Source organism: Lycium barbarum, chromosome 4, assembly GCF_019175385.1.
Source record: "Lycium barbarum isolate Lr01 chromosome 4, ASM1917538v2, whole genome shotgun sequence".
In the NCBI taxonomy this organism is placed as follows: domain Eukaryota; kingdom Viridiplantae; phylum Streptophyta; class Magnoliopsida; order Solanales; family Solanaceae; genus Lycium; species Lycium barbarum.
Window position 1 is genome coordinate 138,282,922 of NC_083340.1, and position 24,908 is coordinate 138,307,829.

The window sequence follows — 24,908 nt, forward strand, 5'->3', positions numbered from 1 at the left end:
TTGAAACTGAATCTGTCCATAAAATCTTGCGCCATGTCACTCCAACCACGCCATTTACGGACGTCCTGTTGTGTATACCAAGTAAGTGCTTCGCCAGATAAGCTTCTTATGAAGAGCTTCATCCTTATGCTCTGGTCTCTGCCCACTCCAACCAGTTTGTCACAATAAGCCCTCAAGTGTGTATGAGGGTCGCCTGTTCCATTGAACGTATCAAATTTTGGCGGTTTGTAGCCTACGGGTAAATCGACGCCAGGTTGAACACAGAGATCTTCGTATTCTACACTTTTAGTTCCCCTAGCAACTTGAAGGTTTCTCATTGCTTCTTTGAGACTGTGGATCTCTTTTAGCAATATGTTATCTGCCCCTGCCTTTGCATCCTTTTCCATTTCTTCGTATTGATCTACCTCAGGTTGGAACCTGACCGTTACTGGGTTGGTAAAGGCTTGTGTTTCTGCGGCATATACCGGAGGAACATATTGTGCATTAGGGGTGACAAAGTGTGCCCCGCGTATATGCTGGGTTGGTTAAGTTTGGACGATGGGGGTGTTTTGGACAAGAGGTGGTGTGTTATAATTGGTGTTTATAGGTAGTTGATTTGGTGGGTTTAGAGGAGTGGTTGTGGGTAGTGGATTAGTGTTGGTGGGTAAAGGAACATAGGGAGTGTGAACTAGCGATTGATTTGGTGGGTTGACGGGTGGTGGATTAGGAGTAGTATAGGTAGTGTAGGTGGGTGGTTGATTTTGTGGAGGAGTATAGTTAGTGTAAGTGGGTGGTTGACTTTGTGGGGGAGTATAGGCGGATGATGGATTTGATGGATTTGCGGGGGTGATCGGAGGTAAGTTGTTGTTGGTAGGTGCATTGTTTTGAGGGGGAAAATGCTCAGGAACTGGGGATTCGAGTGATGGGAAGCGAGGTGGGTCTGGTGCAGTATTTCTAGGTTCAGGAGGTGAATTTTGGAGTGTGATGGATAAATTGGTCAAGTCCCTAACCCGATTTAGTTCTCCACGTAGATTCTCAATTTCTTGAGTCAGGCGGGCGATATGTTCATCCCGTTGAATAGCAGTTCCGTGTTCGGAAGTCTCGGGCGGATCGCTAGAGATCACGATGTTTTCCACACCAGTTGAAATAGACGCGACCGGATCAGACATGGTAATTTCATTTCCTTGAACAACCCAACTACGTTCAGGCAACGATGACGTCTTTGACCTTGTGATGTAAGGATGGTCGGCCATCGAGTGTCAACACGAATCAACTCCCTTTTTTGGGAATAAAAACATAAAGTGCAAATGATGTTAGTCTCATTAAAAATGTCTAGGTAAAGTCATGATCACATAAAGTCAAGTAAGGCATGTAGCAAATAATTCATAAAGTTGTCAAACAAATGTAAACGAGTATATCACACAATAACGCGTCTTATTATGCATGTGATCTCTTTGTGCCAGAGGTAGGCCTAACGTTTGTTTGAAGGGTAAAGTGTACCATAATACGTCATCCCATTGATTTTGATTAATTAAACAAATTCTATTTTCCAAAAAATAAAGTACAAAAGTAATGTAATATTTATTACATGTCAAATGAGTACAATATAAAGTGTTTCCTAATCTAAGTAAAGTGAATACAATTTCCTATGTCTAAATTTCAGCTCCGTTTTGTGACGTCAATGATCTTCGTCATTCATTGTATTCCAATGCAAATCCATACCTGTCATAGAAACGTTAGTCATTCCCTCCCTCCTAAAGTTTAATTAATTAAAGCAAATAGTCAATATTTAGGCACAGTTATCTTTCAAACATGCACATAAAGTATGATTAGTGTCACTCGGGGTCGTGAACCCGCTTGGACGTCTGGGTAAAGTCAACTAATGGGCTTAATACACCAAGGGTATTAAGTCTCGTAGGTAATGAAATGTATGCTCCTAATAAAGGTGTTGGTTTAGCTCTATCTTAGGTTGACTAAGAGTTGGCTTCCTATGACACAAGGTTCCCCCAAGTGAACAACTTGGGAGTGGAAAGTTCGTGGCTGTCGACTGCCCCGCCGATTGACTAAATCCACAAGATCAATCCAACTAAAGGGGTAATTTAGTAGTGCACGGGCGCGAACCGCGAAGCCGTTTTAAGTGTCAGAATATGTGTGAGTTTTCTAGGAGTGGAAGAAATATGAACGGGAATGACAGTTTTATCAAAGCAAGTAACACATAAGCAGTTTATATCAAACAAACAGTTTATATCAAACAAACAATTAATAGCATGTAAAAACACTTAACAAACAAATAAAGTAATTAAAATAAGCACACAAAGCCTATTTAAACTAAGTCCGTTATGGTTGGAACCTAGGTAGAGTCCCCAGCGGAGTCGCCAAGCTGTCACACCCCATTTTAACCCGGGTTAAAGTAGAAATACGACATATTGGAGATTCCTGTTTTTGTTGTTTTTAAGGAGTCGCCACCTAATTATTTATGGTGAATTAGGACACCTAAAGTTACTTAAAGTTATTTTCTAAAGTTAGCTCTGTTTAAGATCTGCGAAACTTAAGATTCTAGGTAAGGGTTCAATTAGTCTAAAGGGAAGGTATTAGGCATCCTTTAAGACCCATTAACAATGGTTAACCGACCGGACTTATGATTAATTAGGCTAAGGGTAAATATAGTATTATAAATGTTTGGGGAATAACCTATAAATATAGCTAAAGTTTTTTTTTTAAGTAAAAGGTAATAATGTTATTAGAAATAAGACATGTAAAAATAATAAGTTGTATAAAAGAATATTCCTAATGTTACTTCGTAAACACGACTTATAAATGTTGTTGATTTTTAAACGAAAGGGTAATAGTAATGTTTAAAATAATACTTGTAGAAAATGTAGTGATTTAATAAGAGTTTAATTATAAATAAACCAAAAGAAATGGGATGAGTGATGTTTCATATGTATTCCGAATATGAATTACGCTAACTAGCAAATAAAAATGCATTTGTAAAGTTATTGCAAGATTTATATTAATGTTTTAACAAATGTGTATTTCAAGTGTTCTAAGATAATAAGAGTAAATGTTGATTCTTTTAACTCAAATATATAGTCATGCTATTTAAAACTCAATTACTCTAAATAAATGTTATAAATGCTATATAAGTAGTTTTAAAAAATAGAAGTGAATGTAATTTGTGGAATTAACTACCCATAACTAAACTAAAACCCTTAATATTACTAAAGTTTATCTTAATTAACAAGCATAAATGTTAGTCATACAATACATGTCAAATGCACACAGAAATAAAAATAGAGGGATAGATATAATGTAAATGGGCTCAGCCCATTTAGGAAGATTGATATCCGCTACTGTTGGGCTTCAACCCAGATTTTATTTTCTCTTGTTTGGCTGCGGATTGGGCTGACATAGGAGGAGTTACGTTGGGCTTTTTAGCCCACCGCCAAACACGGAAGGAGACGAGTCACCTCGGACTCATATGTGGTGTTCATGCAACAAAGTGGAAAGAACAGGATTAGTATATAACCGATAAATAAAATTAAACGTACAATGCAAATTCGAGACAGGCCAAAATCTTATCCAAACGATCAAAGAAACAAAATTAAAAAAAAAAAAGTAGTTTCTTGCTACTGGTTCTAAAAAATCTGAATACAGAACAAGGAAATCAGATATTTGCAGCATAGAGAAGGCAACACCAATCCACATGTACTCAAGTCAAAGGAATGCAATTGCACAGCCACGTTTTACTAGTCTAGCATTTGGACTTTCCAAAATTCAACCCACAATTTTATGGCACAATATAACAGTAACAGTGTACCAGCCATAAACAACAATCTTTTCTTAAAACTGGCATCAAAACAAAGAATCAATCCAGCTAATTATAACAAATACTTGCTTCATAGAACAAACGTGAAAGAGCAGACTACAACTTCAACTTCATATAACTTCCCAAGTTCAGATAGCATTATAAACTAGTTAAACATAGACCGAGATCAAGATGGGAAGAATGGGCAGAAACAAAGCTAACTACTAACAGATAGCATCCAAAGCTCTCTTAGAATACCATTGTGAGCTAAATCAAGGGTGAAGCTCTACACAAAGTTGGACAGATACTAAAAAAAAAAAACCAACAAAAGGACATAACCAGTTAAGGCTACTCCTTCCCTTAACCAGTAAGGACGAACTGAGGTTAAGGAAGCATTTAGCTTTTCTTTAAACCAAAGATGAACATTTGAAACTACAAAAAAAAAAGTGAGTAATGGATCTCATTCCAGTCTTACATTAAATGACTAACATACAGGTTTTTGCACATTTTGAACCTATTTTCCTAAACCCAAACAGAGCCTACCTCAAATATTTACAAACCATCTTATAGTAAGTTGATTCCTATTATGTTGTACTGGTAATGATAATACACCGAAATGAGCAAGTTTGCGAATACTTAAAGCATAAGGAAAGGGAGGAAACCGAAAACTATTTATACCCTATGCACAATTTCCTTTGATCTGCTGATACATTTTAGCTTAGTAGGAAAGAAAAATACGAATGTTCAACATTTAACACGAAAATACTACTCATACTTTATTCGCATCCGAAGTCGACTAGACATCTTTTTCACAATAAGGATCGAATTTCTGATCGAATATCAATCGTCAGGGTCAACAATCAATAAAAATGAAAGAAGAATCATTGAACTGCCACACTAACATAATTATCGCAAAAGAACTATACCCAAACTAATAATGAACTTTAGCAGAGGAGCATACAACACACATAAGGGATGTTAGAGAATTGAATCAAATACAGAAAAATTACACATGCAAGCAAGGAATTGCGAATACCAAACAGAGTTGAACCGAAATTAACATGGGAGAAAAAGAAGGTTACACCGACCTTTGTCGTGCGCAGTGAACAAGGTTGTAGGGGTCTCGAATCTAATCTCTCGTTATGAACAGATCCAAAGCACGATACAAACGAGCTCGAAAATCTCTGTTGCGGCTAAAGTCCGCCGTGATAGAAGGAGAAGTTTAAACGAAGGTTTAGAATCGTAGTTGAAAGATGAAAATGTTGAAGTGTGATAATATTTTCCCTGTCCTCCCTTCTTCTGATTCAACTAGGATTATTTATAGCTTTTCCATAGAGAGGAGCGGTGGTGATGATGAAAGGGAAAGAGAGGAGCGTGAGGCGTGAGGGACAAAGGTGACAGACGCATGGGGGGGGGGGGGGGGGGGGGGACAACGGAGTATGGAGGCGCAGAGACAGGTGTGGTGGAGAGGAACGTGAGGGAGACGATGGTGAGTGGAAGGGGTGTGTGAGAGAGAGAGAGAAGGAGGAGAAAGAAGGAGGCGGCTGAAAGGTTAGGGTCAAGGGAGAAAGAGGGGAGTTAGGTTTAGGGATTTAGGCTAAGAAGAAAGAATAAGGGATGGGCTTGGGTAATTATTCGGTTGGGCTGGACCGGGTAGGGAGTAATGTGGGTTGGTTATTAATTAGAGTATGGGCCAATAACTTAGGCTGAAAATGTGGATTGGGTATTAAAATGTGGGTTGTTTATTTGGGTAGGAAAATAATGTTGTATTGGTATTTTGGGCTATTAATTTGGCTGAAAATTGTTGATCCTTCCTCCGCTATTTAATAATTCTTGGGCTTCTAATTTAATAACTGGTAAAGATGATAAATAATTAATAATGTAAAAGTAAATATTTTGCGAAGTGTTGTCTTGTAATTAATTTAACGAGTCCAAACCCGAAAAAATGAAATGATGACGAATCATTAAAAATTTGTGGTAAAGTAATACTTGTAATGTTAAAAATAAAAAGTAGCGAAAATAAAGTATTTAGCTCGTCAATAAATTTAGAAACCCGAGTAAATTAAATAAAAGAGGGACAAAATTGGGTGTCAACACCAGATGAATGGGAAGCTGAAGCCATTACCAAGAGTTTGAATCCAAGGGTATTCAAGTGCGTCGTTGAAGTTGAAGAAAAGTTTGTTGGAGTATCCGGCAGTGACGTGGGCTGACGTGCATTAATCTGTACGAGTAGAAGATGATCAATCAGCGCCCCCAACCTAGTCGGGTGGAAAGTCAAAAGGACGTAATAAGTCAAAGAGAGTAGTTGATTCGGAGCTGAAGACGTTGAAGGAAAGGTATCAGCCTTATGGACCCTCGGAACGGACAAATTATCGACCAGATCAAAGGCAGAGTAGTCGTCCTTTCTCATCTGAAATAGGGGAAGGAGATAGTCTTTATGACCGTAGACCTTCAAACAGAGGTCTACAAGAAAAAAATGATGTTAGGACGTCCTTTTCTAACAATGTGGAAAATCCTAGGATTTCTGAATATCATTTTAGCATAGATGCGGCTGAATTGGTGCTAGAAGTTGGTCGCATTGAGGGTGCTAAATTCCCGAAGTAAATTCGGACTGATCCCAATCTAAGGGATCAAAGGTTATTGTATGCATTGCATCAAACGCACAGGCATCGGACAGAAGATTGTCGACATTTAAGAGATGAGGTGGCCCGGCTGTTAAAGAAAAGACACTTGAGGGAATTCTTAAGTGAGCGGTCCAAGGCCAATTACAACAAAAAAATAAGGATTCTAATAAGCCTGTGGAGCCGGTTAAGCCACAACAAGTTATTAATATGATCATGGGTGGAGATGACGTTGCAGAAACGACCATCACGACTTCTAATAAAATGAAGGTGTCCGTGACTTGAGAGAAAAGATCTAAAGACTATTTTTGAGATGAGGCAATCACGTTCAGCCACAAAGATGTTGAGGATATTCCTCGACCGCACATTATCACGTTGGTAATTTCTGTTAATATTCATGATTGTTTAGTTAAACGTATTTTAATTAATCCAAGTAGCTCCGCCAATATAATCCAATAGAGGGTTATAGAGCAGATGGACTTGTTAGATGAGATTTTTCCGTCAATCTGGGTCCTGAATGGATTCAATACGGCAAGTGAAACAACAAAGGGAGGGATCATTTTACCAGTTAATGCAGCTGGAACAATTCGACAGACCAAGTTTAACATCATTGATGGAGTGATGAGATACAATGCATTGCTTGGTAGGCCTTGGATATATGATATGAGGGTTGTATCGTCAACCTTGCACATCATGCTGAAGTTTCCGACTCCGAAGGGAATTAAGCAGATTCGGGGAGACCAACCAGCAGCCGAAGAAATGTATGCAGTTAAGGAAACCTCAGAAAAGAAGGAAGAGACAAAGGTGATAGAAGTATTGGACGAATAGCAATTACAGAAGCCGGAGGGAATAATTTCGGAGAAATTGGATGATAGTAGGGAGGAAGCTGAAGCAGTGAGCTCAGAGAAATTTGAAACTTGAAGGGAAGATATTGCTCTAGAAGAGGATCTGTATCAAGTTCCAAGATCTTTTGTAGTTCCAGATGATTTGGATGCTACGAAGTCAACCATAGAAGAGCTTGAACAAGTGGTTTTGTTTGTTCATTGGCCAGAGAGAAAGATATGCCTAGGCACCGAATTGACTACGAAGCTCAGGATTAAATTAATTGAATTTAGCTAATGCACATTGTTTTGTCTGGTCCCATGTAGACATGACTTATATTCCATCGGATGTTACAACTCACAAATTGAGTTTGGACCTAAGCTTTCCACCCGTGAAGAAAAAGTGGAGGCTTATTTCAGAAGTCAAGAACAGGTTTGTGAAGGAAGAGGTAACAAAGTTGTTAAATATCGGTTCAATCCGTGAGGTAGAATATCCTGATTGGTTTGCAAATGTGGTAGTAGTGCCTAAAAAGGGTAACAAGTTTAGAATGTGAATAGACTTTAAAGATTTGAATAAAGCTTATCCGAAGGACTCTTTTCCTCTGCCTCACATTGATCTAATGATTGATGCAAAGGCAGGATATGAGATGTTAAGTTTTCTCGATGCTTACTCCGGGTACAACCAAATAAGGATTAACCCGGAGGATCAAGAGAAAACGTCGTTTATTACCAAATATGATACTTATTGCTATAATGTTGTCCCATTTGGTTTAAAGAATGCTGGAGCAATATATCAACGTTTAGTTAATTGCATGTTCAAAAAACAAATAGGAAATATGATGGAAGTTTATATAGATGATATGTTGTTAAGTCCCTAGAAACAGGAGACCATTTAAAGCATTTGCAGGAAACATTTGTTTTTATTAAATAAATTAAAAAATATATTATAATTTTTTATATTAACAATTATAAATAAAAAGAATTGTTACAAAGGAATCAAAATTACAAAGATATATGTTATATCGTAAATCACCAAATTTATGCCGAAATGAAAATATAAAGTAATTATTTTATAAATGTAAAGAAACAATGATCAAAGAATGCAAAGGAGAGTAAAATAAGTAAAGTATTGACAAAGAAGAAAAATAGGGATAAAAGTCACTCCATCCCTTCACTTTACTTGTCCACGCTAACATATCAAGAGAAAGAATTTTTTTTTCTTCTTATTTTACCAAAGAATTTTTTTTTCTTCTTATTTTACCATTTACATTAATTACTTATTATCAAATCATTTTCTAAGGCTATTGAGACTATACACCAATAAATATGGATATTATGATAAAATATATATACTTCATTTATTAATTCTTAAAGAACGTGAAAAGTCAAAAGTGGACAAGCAAAAGTACACGGAGGGAATAAATATGTGTAGGAAAATTAAAATTAAAGTGCATACATGTATATATGAGAAGGGAATAAGAGCCCGTTTGGCTTAGCTTATAAGTTGCTGAAAACAGCTTATAAGCTGTTTTCAGCTTTTTTGAATATTTGGCTGGCCAGCTTATAAACCATTTTGTGCCTAAAATAAGCCCAAAAAAATAAGTTGGCTGTTTGGCTTAGCTTAAAAAAGCAGCTTATAATTTGATAAGCTGCTTTTTTTAAGCCCATCCAAACAGGACCTAAATACTCAATACTATGACATATGTCCAAATGGGATTAAAAAGTAGTTGGTTAAAGTGTACAATTTATATAACTTTTGATACAAATTTGCATTGCTATTGTTCGCCCTCTCTTCACGTCTAAAGTATTGACTAAGAAGAAAAACGGGGATAAAAATCACTCCCTCCGTTCACTTTTATTGTTCACGTTAACATATCAAGAGAAAGAAATTTTTGTTCTTATTATTAATTTTACCCTTCACATTAATTACTCATTTTCAAATCATTTTCCAAGGCTATTGAGACTTACACTAATAAATATGGATATTATGGTAAAATATATACTCCTTCCGTCCCATATTACTTGCCACTTTTCCTTTTGCACGCCCCTTAAGAAATCATAAATAGAAGATGTATTTTACTATCTTACCTCTATCTCTCTTCAATAAATACATTCTAATCAAAATTGACTATTTTCAAGAACATTTATTACTAAGGGTAAGATGGAAAGATTTAATTAATTTTATCTTGATTTTGTAAATGAACAACTAATTTGGACATATATTCTTAGTAATGAGGCTAAGTAATATGGGACGGAAACGGTAAGATGATAAAGATTTAATTAATTTTATCTTGATTTTATAAATGAACAAGTAATCTGGATATATATTTTTAGTAATGTGACCAAGTAATATGGGACGAAGGGAGTACTTCATTCATTAATTCTTAAAGAACATGAAAAGTTAAAAGTGAATAAATAAAAGTGCACGGAGGAAATAAATATGTGTTGGAAAATTAAAATTGAAATGCATACATGTATACATGAAAGAGAATAAATATTCAATACTATGACATATATCTACGTGGGATAAGTTGAGTAGGACCAAGACAAAGTACTTGGAGTGCAAGTTCAGTGGCGTATCATATGAGGCTGACGAGGAAGTGAGGCTTGGTACCCAGGCCATCCAGAAGAACGGAAGTTTTAAGTATCTTGAGACTATTATTCAGGGAAATGGCGAGATCGACGATGATGTTTCACATTGTATTGGTGCAGGATGGATGAAATGGAGGCTCGCTTCTGGAGTGTTGTGTGACAAGAAAGTGCCACCAAAACTTAAAGGCAAGTTCTACAAAGTAGTGGTTAGACCGACTTTGTTGTACGGGGCGGAGTGTTGGCCAGTCAAGAACTCTCACATTCAGAAGATGAAAGTTGCGAAAATGCGAATGTTGCGGTGGATGTATGGCCACACTAAGAAGGATATGATTAGGAATGAAGATATCTGCGGCAAAGTGGGAGTGGCATCGGTGGAGGACAAGATGCGGGAAGCAAGGCTGAGATGGTTTGGACCTGTCAAGAGGAGAGATACAGATGCCCTAGTGCGGAGGTGTGAGAGGTTGGCTATGGACGATTTCAGGAGAGGTAGAGGTAGGCCAAAGAAGTATTGGGGAGAGGTGGTTAGACAGGACATGACGTAGTTTCAGCTTACCGAGGACATGACCTTATATAGGAGGTTATGGAGGACTCAGATTAGGATAGAAGGTTATGAGGTAATTTTCCTTACTTCTTTCGTCCTAGTAGTTGTAGTTTGCTCATTCGTTTATTGACATCTGATTTCTGCTTATATTATTGGGTCTTGTACTTCGAGTATCTTATTTATTTATGGTAGCTACTGTGTATCATGACTATCTCACTTTTGTTGCTTCTCGTTTTCATAGTGTTTTGTTATGCTTATCCTTATCTGACCTTTTGTCTTGTTCTCTTTTGAGCCGAGGGTCTTTCGGAAACAGCAGCCTCCTCACCTTGGTCTGCGTACACTCTACTGTCCCCAGACCCCACATTGTGAGAATTTACTGGGTATGTTGTTGTTGTAGTAATGTGGCGAAGTAATATAAAACGGAGGGAGTACTTCATTTATTAATTTTTAAAGAACTTGAAAAATCAAAAGTGAATAAGCACAGGAAAAATAAATGTGTCGAAAAATTAAAATTGAAATGCAATACGCGTATATATAAAAAAAGAATAAATATTCAATATTATAATCCACGTGAAATAAAAAAATAATTAGTTACAGTATACATTTTACGTGGCAAATGAAGAAAATTTGTGAGTGGGAAACTGGAAATTTTGTGTGTGTAGAGGTGCTGTGGAGAAACATAAGTACAGTACAAGTGTTCGTCAAAAAGCCACCGAAACTCAATGACCAATGAGATTTGGCCAAGTTTATGGTACAACTGACACGATTTCAGTACAATTGTAAATTGCGGTGTTCTACCCTCTTGTCGTTTATATATATTAGAAAAGAAATATTACAACAATGCTGACAGGCTTAGATACTTTTTAGATCCGCAATTTTCGCCAAAGACAAATTAAAGTAGGACATATTTTAACATTTTTTGCCTTTGAAAACTCTATTACATATCCACATGTTAAATTATTACTTAGTACAGGAATTAATAAAATAGATGAGGAGAATTAGTTACTTTAAGAATACATATGTTTTCATTATTCTAGTACTTTTTAGATTTTTTTATTGACTAAATCAGAGGAGGACAAGTGGTTAATTAGAGTCGATAAATATGATGTGAAAGTTGACTATAATTGCAAGAAAATTCTGGTAATTACTTACTGCTAATTGATTATGGACACATTAGCTAAGTAGGTGGCCAAACACGAAAAGGCCAGTCCTAGGTGGGACAGCTAGAAATTCCCACTTCGCAGCAACACATACATGTGAATAAAGTCTCTATATATACTGGTTAAATTATACGGAGGTGGGCTGACGAGGACGTATCTAAGAGAGTGACTGACAAGATTTAGGCTAGAACTTTTAAAAAAAAATACATGATATTTTAAGCAAATTTCACATAAAAATAGGAGAAGAAAGTGAAAAAAATAATAAAAAATAATAAAAATTCATATGGTGGACGCATTTTTGGACTCAACGATGGCGTAACCAAGAGACAAATATCTAAAATTTATTGGGCTAAAGCTAACAATACGTGTCATGAGCTTGAACTATAACATATATATCATATATAGTACAGAGGAAGTTTCATGAAAAATTGTTCTAAACTCTGATTGTTTAACTAAATGATCAGGTTAGTTTCATCTAAAATGAAACTCTTGATTGTAGTGTCATGTATAATTATTATAAACTCTGATAGTTTAATTAAATGATCGGATAACTTAAAAGACAATTAAAGATAATTTTCAATAAAGTACGACTAATAACTTGAAAAACTAAAGCAAAAACTTGCTATAACCTGTTAAAATAGTACAAATGGTGTAAAAATTAGTTATATTAATGAACCGTTTGAACATGATTTGAAATTATGATTTTAAACTATAATTTAAAATTATATTTGAACATATAATTTAAATATCTTAAGTTATATTTTCTCTTATAAATATAAAAACCTCACAAATTGTGAAAAGTATCAAAATATTTCTAATTGTTATACAATCTTATCAAATGAACAAGTCATAATTCATAACAAAATTAATACGCTACTAAAAAACCTTTTTAAGAAATACAACATCAATTGATTAAACTTTAGATTAATAAAAATAAAAATTTAACATAAATAGTAATAAAATTGATAGACATGAATAAAAATTGATGAAAATTGATAAGATTGGTAAATGATAGGTAGGAATAATTATTAAAGATATATATCAATTTATAAAAAAAAAATACAAAATATAAACTTATTGTTAAATTTTTTATTTAAAATTTTTAAAATTATGATTTAAAATCACGAGATGAAATACATGTCAAAACGCTAATTTCATCTCATAATTTCAAACCTCATGTCCTTTACTAAGAAAATCTTGAGTGATTTCTAGTCAAATTTGAGATTTTTCTTGATCAACTCATCACAAGTTACAAGGCCTGCAGTTAATCAATGAAAAATCTGCCTAGTAGCTCTCTAAATTGCTTTAGTAAAGTATGTATCTAAACTGAGTAAAAAACACATGTACAATAACACTTCCGAAAACTAAGACTTCCCCATTGATCTGCCCCAACATTTCCAATGTATCTTCTGCAGCTAAATTTTGTCACAAGCAAACGAATTGAAATTTTCTGCTCAAAGCTCTCTTTCATCACCAATTTACCCTTGATTAAAATTCAAACAAAATCTCTACTGGTGCATGTAAATAAGTTCATCTTCTCTGCATTCTCTTATCCTTATTTCCATCACTTTATCAGATGTAGAAGGTAATATATCACAGCAATGCCTTCTTGGTGCTAGCAACTGCAGATGGCATCAAACATGTTAAAATAAAATTTAAAGATGTAAGAGTCCTAATCCGAAGGGGGTTCAACGACAAGTGAGGGATGGCTCAGTGGTTAAGCACCTCCACCCACGACCGGTAGGTCCTGGGTTCGAGTCACACTGGAGGGGAAGTGTGGAAACACTATAAATCCTCCTAAATGAGGTGGGAAAAAAAAAAAAAAAAAGGGGGTTCACTTCGTCAAAAAAGTATGCTTTGCAAATAGGGGTAACAAAATAAATTTTATGTATATATAAATTTTGATTCCTTTTAACTGTCCTAATCCGAAGGGGGTTCAACTGAATCCCCTTCGTCGAAAAAGTATGCTTTGCAAATAGGGGTAACAAAATAAATTTTATGTATACATAAATTTTGATTCCTTTTAACTTATGGGAGGCTTCTAATGTAATGGTAAAGGTGGTTCAAGATTTGTTTTATGTAGCAGGTGTGACATACTTGTATTTATTTTTTATCCTTTTATTAGAATTCCTAATTCAAACTGATTATAGGGCAAGAATAGATCGACTTAAATTGATTCAAAAGCTAGAGAAAAATTATTTTTCTGTTTCATTCGTGTCTAAATTTGACTAGTCACGAAGTTTTAAAATATAAATAAGACTTTTGAATCTTATAGTCTTAAATAAAGGTACGTATAACATACCAAAAGCACCCTTTTGAATCTTGTTGTCTTAAACATATCATGTCATTAACATATCATGTCATTGCTATAAAGGAGTGTCAACAATGGTAAAGTGCGAATGCTGAAATAAAAAACCTACTAAATATAGATGCAATCCTTTTTAAACAAACTAGAAAGGAAAGTACCTGCTTACTGTCAAGCTCTAACTTGCGTGAAAACACTCTAATTTCTTCTAATTTTCTGGGTGAATTATCGCTGAATGTGCAACTCTCAGATGTTTTCTTCTTGTAGATGGTCCTAATTCCATCAACCCCCATAGAAACTTCATCCAAGAAATAAGCAAGTTGCCTTTTACATGGATCAGAGACAAATTTCCTTGTATTAAACTGATAGAGTGTACCATAAGCATTATTTTTCCAGGGCAAATAACTCTCTTGTACACGCTGAGCATCAGTCAAATGCAGATTGTGCTCAAAAATTTGTACAACATATCCCCATGACACTGAAACTGTCCACGAAAATCGACGATCGTAGCATACTGTTTGCTGCAAAATTCTGTGTGGATCAAAATTTGCAGCATGGTACAAATGTTGTAGAGCTTTCATTCTTGACAGGTTAGGGAAAATTGGGTCAAATTTATCCATGTGATGTAGAGATACCAATGGTTTAGTTGGATGAGCAGCCAATAATCCAAATGCATTTCCATTAAAATCCATCTGGTCGATTCAATTTCAACAGAAACAAGAAAATTAGTGTAAAATTCACCTTAGCACATCCACAAAAATTCTAGATTTATCATAGCCTAAAACCAAAGGTCAACATTATAACAATAAAGTCGGAACTGATTTTAGTCACACGGAATTAACTAAATCTACTCACCAATATAATAAAGTCACAAGATTATTTCTTGTCTCGTTAAAGTAACTAAATGTGAATTGCTTAGGAAATACTCCCTCCGGATAAAAAAAAAAAAAAAGAGTTAATTTAGTTATTTATACACCCCTTAAGAAAATACTTAACTCCTAAACAAAAATAAATAATTTAACTAAACTACCCCTAATTAAATAGGTGTTGAAATTTAATCATATGACACTTAATAGAGATAAATCTGAAAAAAACAAAATTAGTTCTTTCCTAATTTGATAAGTGGACACTTTTTTTAGCTACGAAAAAAAAGGCTAGTGGACACTTTTTTGATCCGGAGGAAGTACAAATGACATTATGACAATAAGGTTACAAATTTTCAGCATGAGGTAATTGTTAGTTTCTTCTTCTTCTCTTTTGGATCTCTTTTAGATCTCTAGCCAAAATTTACAGTCAATTGTTTTATTTTCTGACATTTTCTCTGTGCCAGAAATTTGACCACTTTTTTTATTTACTGAACAGTTCACACATAGTTTAGAGCTACTTTAATGCATCAAAGAAATATTTGTGTAATTTTATTGTTATAATAGGTACAGTGCATATACTTTAATTTGCCAAAAAAAAATAATTCTATTAGTATTATATTAGGTAAAGTTGAGTGATTAGTTGACTATATGATGCAATTAATTCTAAAACCCAAAAAAGAAAAATCAGTGTTATGCACAAAGCATTCCGAGCTCAGGCAGGATTTCGGGAAGAGCAGGTAGGCAACCTACTCTAATACCCTGACCTATAGCCCACATGAAAACAACTTCACCGTTGATCTGACGCTTCCCCTTCACCTCTAAAACCCAAACACAAGAAAGAAAAAAGGAGAGAAATTAAAGCTAAATGAAAATGGAACCTGATGGAATCCTGGCTCATGTGTTAGTGTAACACCAAGCTCTGTCAAACAAGCATGAATTCTTGCATCACTTCCATAAAGATATGGGTATCTCTCTATACATGAATCTAAAACTCTAGCGACAACTTTAGCCAGTGGATAACTTATAGCAAAACCAGCACCACCAAAAGCCATTCCATATGAGAAAAACTTGTTTTGTATATAACTTTCTGAATTTGATCCAATGTAATACCAAAACCCATTGTCATATTTAGACAATGTCTTGACCAAATTTTCTTGGAAAAAAATAGTGTCATCATCTCCAAAAACAAACCACTTGACATCTGAATGATTAAGTGCAACTGTCTCTGAGACGACACGTGCCACTCTAATTGCTGATGGATTTCCACCTCTATTTGTATATGGGAATCTTGAAATGTCCTCAGAGATACAAATTGGAGGAAGAAAATTTGAAGCATTTGCAGTAATAGTAGAAATACTAGGCAATTTTTCAAGAAACACACAACCCCTCATTTCATTAGACTTCCACCATAGCTTAACATATTCTTTTCTAGTTGGCCATGATTTAGAATTAGATGCAATTCCAAACACAACATGTTGAAGAGTTGTGGTAGGTGATGGTGATAATTCAAATTGGTCATGTGATGAAATTGAGCTGTGATCAATAAGGTTAGTTTTTGAGGCAAGAATGAATGGATATAGAAAGTAGACTGAGCAAGCAAAACAAGAGATTAATATAAGATTCTTGATGCCATGGCAAGATGAGGTTTTGCTATGTACTTGAAAAATTTGCATTTTTTTCTATGGTGAATGAAAAAAGTTAGCAGATTTAGAATATAAAGAGTACCCTTTACCCCGTAATTAACGCCGAAGCAAATTTGGAAATTGATTTTTATTTTTATTTTTGGCCTCGAAGACTCATCTCCACATGTTACAAGAAAAGATTTTTGAGTAAAAAAAAAAGAGAAAGAAGAAAGAGAGGAGTATGACAGGCTGCTTTTGAGGAATATATATATATATATATATATATATATATATATATATATATAGAGCATTTCCTTTTTTTCTATTTTTAAATATTATTTTTTGCCACAAGACTGAATAAGCAGTGTGCAGGTGTTTCTTTTAGTGGATTAACATAATGTTTGGGACTTGAAGTGCAATTCCGAAAGAATTTTGAGTGAATGCAAATATGTAATTCATTGATTGTGACACCAAAATATTATTTTTGCCACAAGACTGAATAAGCAGTGTGCAGGACTGCAGGTTTTTCTTTTAGTAGATTAATATAATGTTTGGGACTTGAAGTGCAATTCCAAAAGAATTTTGAGTGAATGCAAATATGTAATTCGAGTTTTGTCCCAAAAGTTTGGTGAGAAGTGTCATGTGGCCTTCCACTTAACATCATAAAAGCAGGGTCCGGAACCAAAATGGCTCCAAAAAAATATTTTGAACCAAAATGTCCCAACAAAAAAAAAAGTTACCAAAGTACCTATAGCGCAGTATTTTACTGCGCTATACGGAATACGATCTAACGTATAACGCATGATTTTATTGCGTTATAGGAGACCATTAAATCACAAGTCCCCCTTTCCATTCTTCCCTTATTGCGTAATTTTATCTTTTTTACGTAGTTTAGCCGTATATTAATCATGCTTTAAGACTCCGAAACTTCAATATTTTATATAGAACTCTAGTTATATTTGTACAATTAATAAAATATGCTCAACACATCAAGAATACGTGATACTTTCAATTGTCGTTTTAATAGTTGATAAGTGCTCGAAATCCTTTTTTGTTTGAAGACTTGTAGTCATTAGCTTTAAGTTATTTATCTTTTAGGGTTTCGTCTTATTTTTAAATTAATGCTTAACTTTATTTCCAATGTGTCACGTTTTTTTTTATTATCAATAATAAAGACTAATGATAATATTTATAAATATGCAAAAAATGTATAATATTTACGATAAATTGTACAACACTAATGTATATACACTATCGAGGATGGGTCCCATATGTAGTATGGCGGAGACTATCCCTAGGCCTAAGGCTCATACCATCCCCACCGCCCTCGCCATCGTCTCCGACGCCCTTTTTCCTCTTAATAACCGGGCGCTCCAAGTCATGATCATCTCCTCTTCCCCTAGCCCTTGCGCCCTTAACTAGAACGTGCTTCTTCTTGGGATCTTGTCCCGCTGGCACGCTCAGAGCCTCAGGCTGAGCTGGGTCTGGAAATTGGACCTCTTCCTCGTCGGGAGTCGCCACCGCAGGCGCCAAAGGATGAACCTGAAAAATATATAAATATTAGTACCATTTCTTATTTATGTTGAATACATTAACGTTACTTATTTAATCAAACATGTGTGTCAACGGGCGCCTGAGAAGGCTCCTGAGATGGGTCTGTAGCCTCCTGAGATGGGTGTGATGGTGAATATGCGGTAGTCTCCTGGACGAGATGTTGTTCGAAGTCCAAGTAAAGGTTATAAAAATTAAATAAACATTTATCTTATATTGAATAAAATTAGTTTAAGTAAAAAACTTACATGCGCCTCGGTAGTCTCATGAGAAGACACCTCTGCCTCGGCAGGCTGATGAGAATGCTCCGGAATGGGCAGCTCCTGTGGACCCACTGGCGCCGAATCCTAAAATATGAAAAAAATGAAATAATAAGTACTTTAAATGATCAAATATGTATATTAAATATTGACCTTATATTGAATAAAATTAGTTTTAAGTAAAAAACTTACATGCGCCTCGGTAGTCTCATGAGAAGACACCTCTGCCTCGGCAGGCTGAGTGGGTGACTCTGATGGACCCGCTGGCGCCGAATCCTAAAATATAAAATATTACTAAATAATGAATAACATATATATATATATATATATATATATATATATATATATATATATTTAAAATAAATAATTTAAATGAACAAATATGTATTTTAAATACTAACCGGGATCAAAAACTCATCAAAGTCAAGAATCCGGGCTCCCTCTGAATTCCTCACAAGCCGCTCATCAGCTAATGAAGCGCGTAGCGCCGCCCAATCAACGTTATCACGCTCCTCCATGTATGCATTATGGCTCGGCTGTGATGAAGAGCAAAAAATCCACACACATCTCTGACAGCACCAATAGACGCTCGGCACAGGCATCTGTAAAGATACACCAAAACAACACCGCCCCAGCTGTAGTCTCCCAAGCGGTCCAGATGCTCCAAAAAAATCAAGTAACGTAAACTGACAAAGGCACCCGATGAATTCGGGAACAAGATGCCCCCGAATATAATAAGCAGGTACAAACGGGCATGACGATCAACATCGTCCTGCGGGGTGCCGTCGCCAACCGGATCCAGACCCTCCAAATAAGTGCAGAGTGCACTAAGCTGAACCCGACTCTGTCCGGATATCTGGGCCGCGGCATCAGGCACGAAGTGGGTGAGCCTAGTCAACTCTGTCACCCACGTCCGACCAGGAGGAGGCTCGTACCGAGTGTACAATGGCTCTCCATCAACCCGCAATCCAAAGAGGACCTCTACATCCTCAAGTGTAATCGTGGCCTCACCAGTGCGAAGATGGAAGGTATGTGTCTCTGGCCTCCACCGCTCAACCATGGCCGTGATGAGCGCCCAATCATGCTGTACCCGACCAACGGACACGCAACGGTAGATGCCGCCCCGAAATAATATCTTCAACACGCGAGGATGTGCGGGGTGCTCGCGTAAAAGAGTCCACGCTCTCTGCAGCCTACGGGGACGGAGCCTAGTAGATATCCCTATACTACCGGCCCATAATAACTCTGACCTATGATTGTCTTGCAAAGACAATACTGATCTATCAGCGGGCCCCGGGTGATCATTGGCCTCAGGGGGAACATTCGGATCCATGAAAGAGTCCGGTCTGTACAAACTAAATTAGTCATTATTCTTGAAATGAAAGATAAATTATATTAACTAATCGAAATTTAGCAGTAATATTTGTTTGGAACTATATTTTGAATATGTGATATATTTTTAGTTGACCAAATAGCCAACACAACTACGATAAAATTAAACAAAGAGTTCATATTCGTCGACCACATATTTTCCTATAAACTTTATATTTTTTTCGTTAGCTTATGTATTTATGAAAAGAAGAACTTTAACTATTCTTTTTAAGATATTTTTTTTTTTTAACATATATATTCATGCTTTTAAAATTGTATAGATTAACATTTCATAATCGTTTACAACTTGTTTGGATGGTTGTTACCTATTGTATTATATTATGTTGTTAGTATAAATAAAATGTTTGCTTTGATTGCTACTTTAATTTTATTGTTATGTAACGACAAGAGGTTCTATTTTATATAACGACTGATTTGGTCCTATATAATACAACATAATACGATAAATGTCAAAACAATACATAACAATCATCCAAACAAAATGTTAACAATATAATAATTCATTACCAATCAACTTCTTTCAATTCATAAAGAATATTTAATAAATACTCAATTAACAAAATAATAATTCATTAACAATTAATAAAATAATTAACCAAATTCAACTCATAAACATATAACAAATTAACAATGTTAACAATTCATAAATAATTAACCAAATTAACAACTCATAAATATATAACGAATTAACAATGCATAAACATTTAATAATTAACAATTCATAAACATTTAACAAATAATGAATTAAACCAAAAAAAAAAAAAACAGCGATCAAACCCAAAAAAAAAAAAATCATATATTTTTTTTTAATTAATGATGATTAAATGTTAAACATGCATGCAATATAATGTATATAACAAAATAATAACAAAAGTTCATAGTAGAAAACTTTAATCGAAGATTTTTTGTAGATATTTTAATCGAGTTGTACGCCGCTTTTTCTCAAAATTCAAATTTAGAATCTTGCTCCTTGACTTGAATATACCGAGAATCTAAACTTTCCGGATGAAATTTACTAGAAAACGACGTTTTTAATGGGTGGGGACCACGAAATCCTGCCCTCCAATGGCGTTTTTTAAAAAAAATTGCCACTGGAGGGGGCAGTGGTGGAACCCGATCGGGTTATAGTGATAACTATAACGCATGATTTTACTGCGTTATAGGAGAGAGGCAAAGTCCTATAACGCAGTAAAATCATGCGTTATACGTTAGACCGTATTCCGTATAGCGCATTATTTTACTGCGTTATAGGACTTAACGGGGCCGTCTCCGTTAGTGCTATAGCGCAGTAAAATACTGCACTATAGGTACTTTGGTAACTTCTTTTTTTGTTAGGGCATTTTGGTTCAAAATGTTTTTTTTTGGAGCTATTTTGGTTCCGGACTCATAAAAGCACGAATTAATACACCCTCTATATTTACACTTTTTTTTTATTTTATTTTTATTTTGAAACCTCAATTAAGTACTGTTTTTATTAAATTTTTGAACTTGTTCTTATGTCAAATACAATTCAATTTACATAGCAAACTTTACAATAGGATAGAATTATTTTTTGTATGCATGAGCAGATATCCAATTAGTTTCATTAGTGTCATTTTCTTATCCAGTTAGTTTCATTAGTGTCATTTTCTTATTTAATTACCAACTTCCAGTTCATGTGCCACAGGTTTTTGGTTGATCATTGATTGAACTGATTTCTAATAGGTGTTACTGTTTTGTTGCATTGAGGTAGTCAAATAATTGAAAACATTCTAAAGATTTTGTTGCGGGATAACTGATTTAGTAATATAAGCTACATGGGGTTTAAGAAGACAATCTTGTGTGAAATTTCTGGAAATGAAGAAAAATATATGGAATTTGGGTTTAAGATGGTCCATTGACCAGATGGCTAGTTTTGTAATAGTGTGCTTAGATAGTCAAAGAAAAGGGTTCATATCTACTATTTGAAAAATGTTATTTAAATCGGATTGTGTTTGATAGACACACTTGAGGACGAGTTTAGGAGTTCAATAGAAACAACGATTAGTTGAGGTGCAAAAATGAAAAAAGGTGCAAAGTTTAGGGGGCTGCATATGCATTAAGCCTAAAAACACACACTAACCTCTTAGGGATCGTTTGGTACGCAGTATTAGTTGGGATATCTCGGCACTAACTGTGAGATTAATTTTGTACCATGTTTGGTAGAAGGTATAAATTTATACCTTATACCAAACAAAGTATAAAGTGCATCCCAAACTTAAAGATGGAATATCCCATCTTATCCCATTAATCCTGGGATTATTTTATCCCATCTCCTAGATGGAATAAATTAATCCCAAGATCATAATCCTGGGATAAATCATCCCAGGATAATTATGTCTACGTATCAAACGACCCCTTAGGGTATGGCCTTCCTGCATAAATGAGAAATGCGTTGTACACGAGCTATCTTCTTACCACATAAATGATTCATGTATTATAGTTCCTGCATAATTAGTACGTGACAAACGATCCCTTAAATGTGTAATTTTTTTTTTTTTTGATAGTTTAGGACATATAACTAATCATACTTCCTTTATTCTATTTTATATATCAGTATTTGGTTGACAATTTTTTTTTTTTTTGAAAAAACAATATCAAGAGTATCATTAGAACTTCTAATTTTAAATATATTAAGACATTTTTATAATTATAAAAGTATGTCATCAAGAGTAAATAAAAAGTTTTAAGTTAAAGAATTTCTAAATATAGAAAGATTTTATTTTATTAACACATACTCCTCTATTTTAATTTATTTAACATAAATTAATTCGGTATGAAATTTAGAAAAGAAATCAAGACCTCTAAAACCTATTATCTTAAACAAGAAATCAAATAATATTGTACTTAAAAAACTTTTAAGTTCATGATATTAAGCAGGCGTTTGGCCATGAAAATCACATAGTTTTCCCTTTATTTGGAATTTGGAGTTGGAGTTGAAGTTGAAGTTGGAATTGGAGTTGTGTTTGGTTATAGTTTTTGCGAAGAATATTTGATGATTTGAATGTATATGAAAGTGAAAATAAAGTTTTAGTTATTTTTCAAATTTCAAATATAACTTCAAATTGTATTTAAAATTTTTATGGCCAAACGCCAATTTTCGAAAAAAATAAAATACTTTTTATGAAAAAAGTGAAAAATAATTACTTCTCATGGCCCAACGGGCCCTAAATATATAGTACTAACATTATGTAACATAATTTAGTGTCAAATAAAATAAAATGAAAGGAATAGAAAAAGCCAACACAAAATGAAACAAAGAGGGTACTTTTTGGCATTAGGGAACAGACATTGACTGCAATTTGCATTTTGAAAAAAAGCAAGCAAGAGTGCAATACAAGGTAGACACGTTGAACCTGTAGTAAGTAGATGCTGTACTAATCACATGGAAAAACTTTCAGGACATTTATGTTCTGTGCATTTTGAATTCTGAGGGGTAGAGTTATTTAATGTCAGTGTTAATAATAAACATTTTTTCATTTTAATTTATGTGACACTGTTTAATTTAACATAAAATAAAATAATAAAATTAAAATTAAAATATGTGATCTAAAATAAACCTTAAATATTACTCCTTCTAGATTAAAAAAAGTCTACTTATCTTTTTTTTTTCTTGTATAAAAAAAGTACTCACTTCTCAAATCAAGAAAGAATTAACCTTGTTTTTTCAAATTTGCCTCTATTAAGTGTTATATGACTAAATCCCAATGCATATTTAATTAGGGGTAATTTAGTCAAATTACCTATTTTTGTGTAAGAGTTAATATTTTCTTAAGGGGTGTGCAAATTGCTAATTGAATTCTTTTATTATCCGGAAGGAGTAATATTTTATTAAGGGTAAAAAGAAAATTTCAGACTTAAGTTGTTTTCCATTATAGAAAGGTGACCTTTTTTTGAGACGGATTAAAAATAAAAGTGTGTAATATAAACTGAAATAGAGAGAGCAGCAGATGTTCGATACTGATGGAAGGCTTACGGAAGAGGGGCATATTCATACAAAATAAATTCCTAACAAAACCAACTAAATCCGCGAAGAAGAAAAAATTTCTAGCATTGAACTTTACTTTAAAGATTGAACAACTTGCAACCCTGGAAATAAAGCGAAGCATTAGGTTGATAAACTGATTGAAGGTAGATCAAGGGCATTAGGTACGAAGATTTATTATCAAGGTGCGCAAACTGATTAGGCACCACCGTTATGAAAATAGACAAAATTTCAATCTCGTCACGGTAAAATGGCAGCTCAGGCTTCAATTAAGTGCTGTAGTACAAGACATAATCCGCCTAAGTCTTGTTGGTAGTTGTTAGATTTACAGATGTGAGGTTAACAGATAAGCAAATATTTAATTTCCCCCAACAACTACTCCAATTCTTTTGATTATTATTAACTCAAAGACAAATAAAGAGCACTTAGCAGGTGATGAAGATAATGAGTACAATTTCAACAACCAAAGTAGAAAAGAGCTGAAACAAATAAATATACCACCAGTTCATATATATTATAGTGTCAGCAAAAGTGGATTCATAATCTGAAGCATTTCTGTTCTGGATTCTAACCTTTTAAAGTTATTGAGTTATATATATATATATATATATATATATATATATATATATATATATATATATATATTCAATAAATTTTTAAGACAAACAAAATTTATATTTAAATTATTGAATTCGGTTGAACTCGGCCGTAACCGAGACTCCAACACCGCCCATGAGTATGAGTGCAAATGCCTAATTAAAGAAGAAGAAAAATGGGTATGCAAAAATCAAACTTGATATACGAGTTTTATTCAAGTGGTCATAAATTACAATGAATGAAGGAAACCAGATATTTTCACAAAGATAGATTCAAAAAAAATTCGACCTTGTGATCATCTATAATTTTTTAACCATTTTTGTTACTTTTATTCTGAGGATTTAAAAGTAATATATATTTTTTTTAAAGTACTTTGTCTTGTTTAACTGATATATATTCTTACTTCATTAAATTAATTAACCATGATAGCTTGACATATTTTGGTGCAAATATCGGATCTTAATAAGTATTTATCTGGTGAGAAGCATAATTAAAATTCAAAAAAAAAAAAAAAATCCCCTTCTTAATCTTTCTCAGTTTTTGTATTTCTTCTTCTTGTCATTTTTTTCCAATTCAGTGTGATGTCTTGTAATTTTTTTGAGAATACCTTCTTGGAAAAATTAAGAAAGTAATCACATAAATTTTATTTAAATTGAGGAGTGGCAAATGTTATTGTCCTTAAGAATATTTCATTTGTGTAGGTGTATTTTGAAAATTCAACAAGTTATGCTAATATAAATTAAGGGTAGGAGTGATAAAGAATAAAAATTATAATAGAAAATCAAATGAA

At 34.2% G+C, this 24,908-nt stretch overlaps 1 protein-coding gene across 1 annotated transcript; it reads right to left on the reverse strand.

The window, feature by feature from the left end:
- Positions 1 to 12,727: 12,727 nt before the first annotated feature.
- LOC132636628 (uncharacterized) lies at positions 12,728 to 16,544 on the reverse strand. Its single transcript, XM_060353581.1, has 3 exons — positions 15,572 to 16,544; positions 13,989 to 14,519; positions 12,728 to 13,144 (listed from the first exon to the last, which is right to left on the reverse strand). Exons 1-3 carry the CDS (start codon positions 16,364 to 16,366, stop codon positions 13,031 to 13,033), a joined length of 1,440 nt encoding a protein of 479 aa, XP_060209564.1. The 5' UTR covers positions 16,367 to 16,544; the 3' UTR covers positions 12,728 to 13,030.
- Between the last annotated feature and the right edge of the window lie 8,364 nt (positions 16,545 to 24,908).

Coding starts and splice junctions, on each gene's coding strand:
- LOC132636628 (XM_060353581.1), bottom strand. CDS start 16,366: ATGCAAATTTTTCAAGTACATAGCAAAACCTCATCTTGCCATGGCATC. Junction 14,520..15,571: donor ATGAGCCAGGATTCCATCAG/GTTCCATTTTCA, acceptor TGAATCGACCAG/ATGGATTTTAATGGAAATGC. Junction 13,145..13,988: donor TAGAGCTTGACAGTAAGCAG/GTACTTTCCTTT, acceptor TGCCATCTGCAG/TTGCTAGCACCAAGAAGGCA.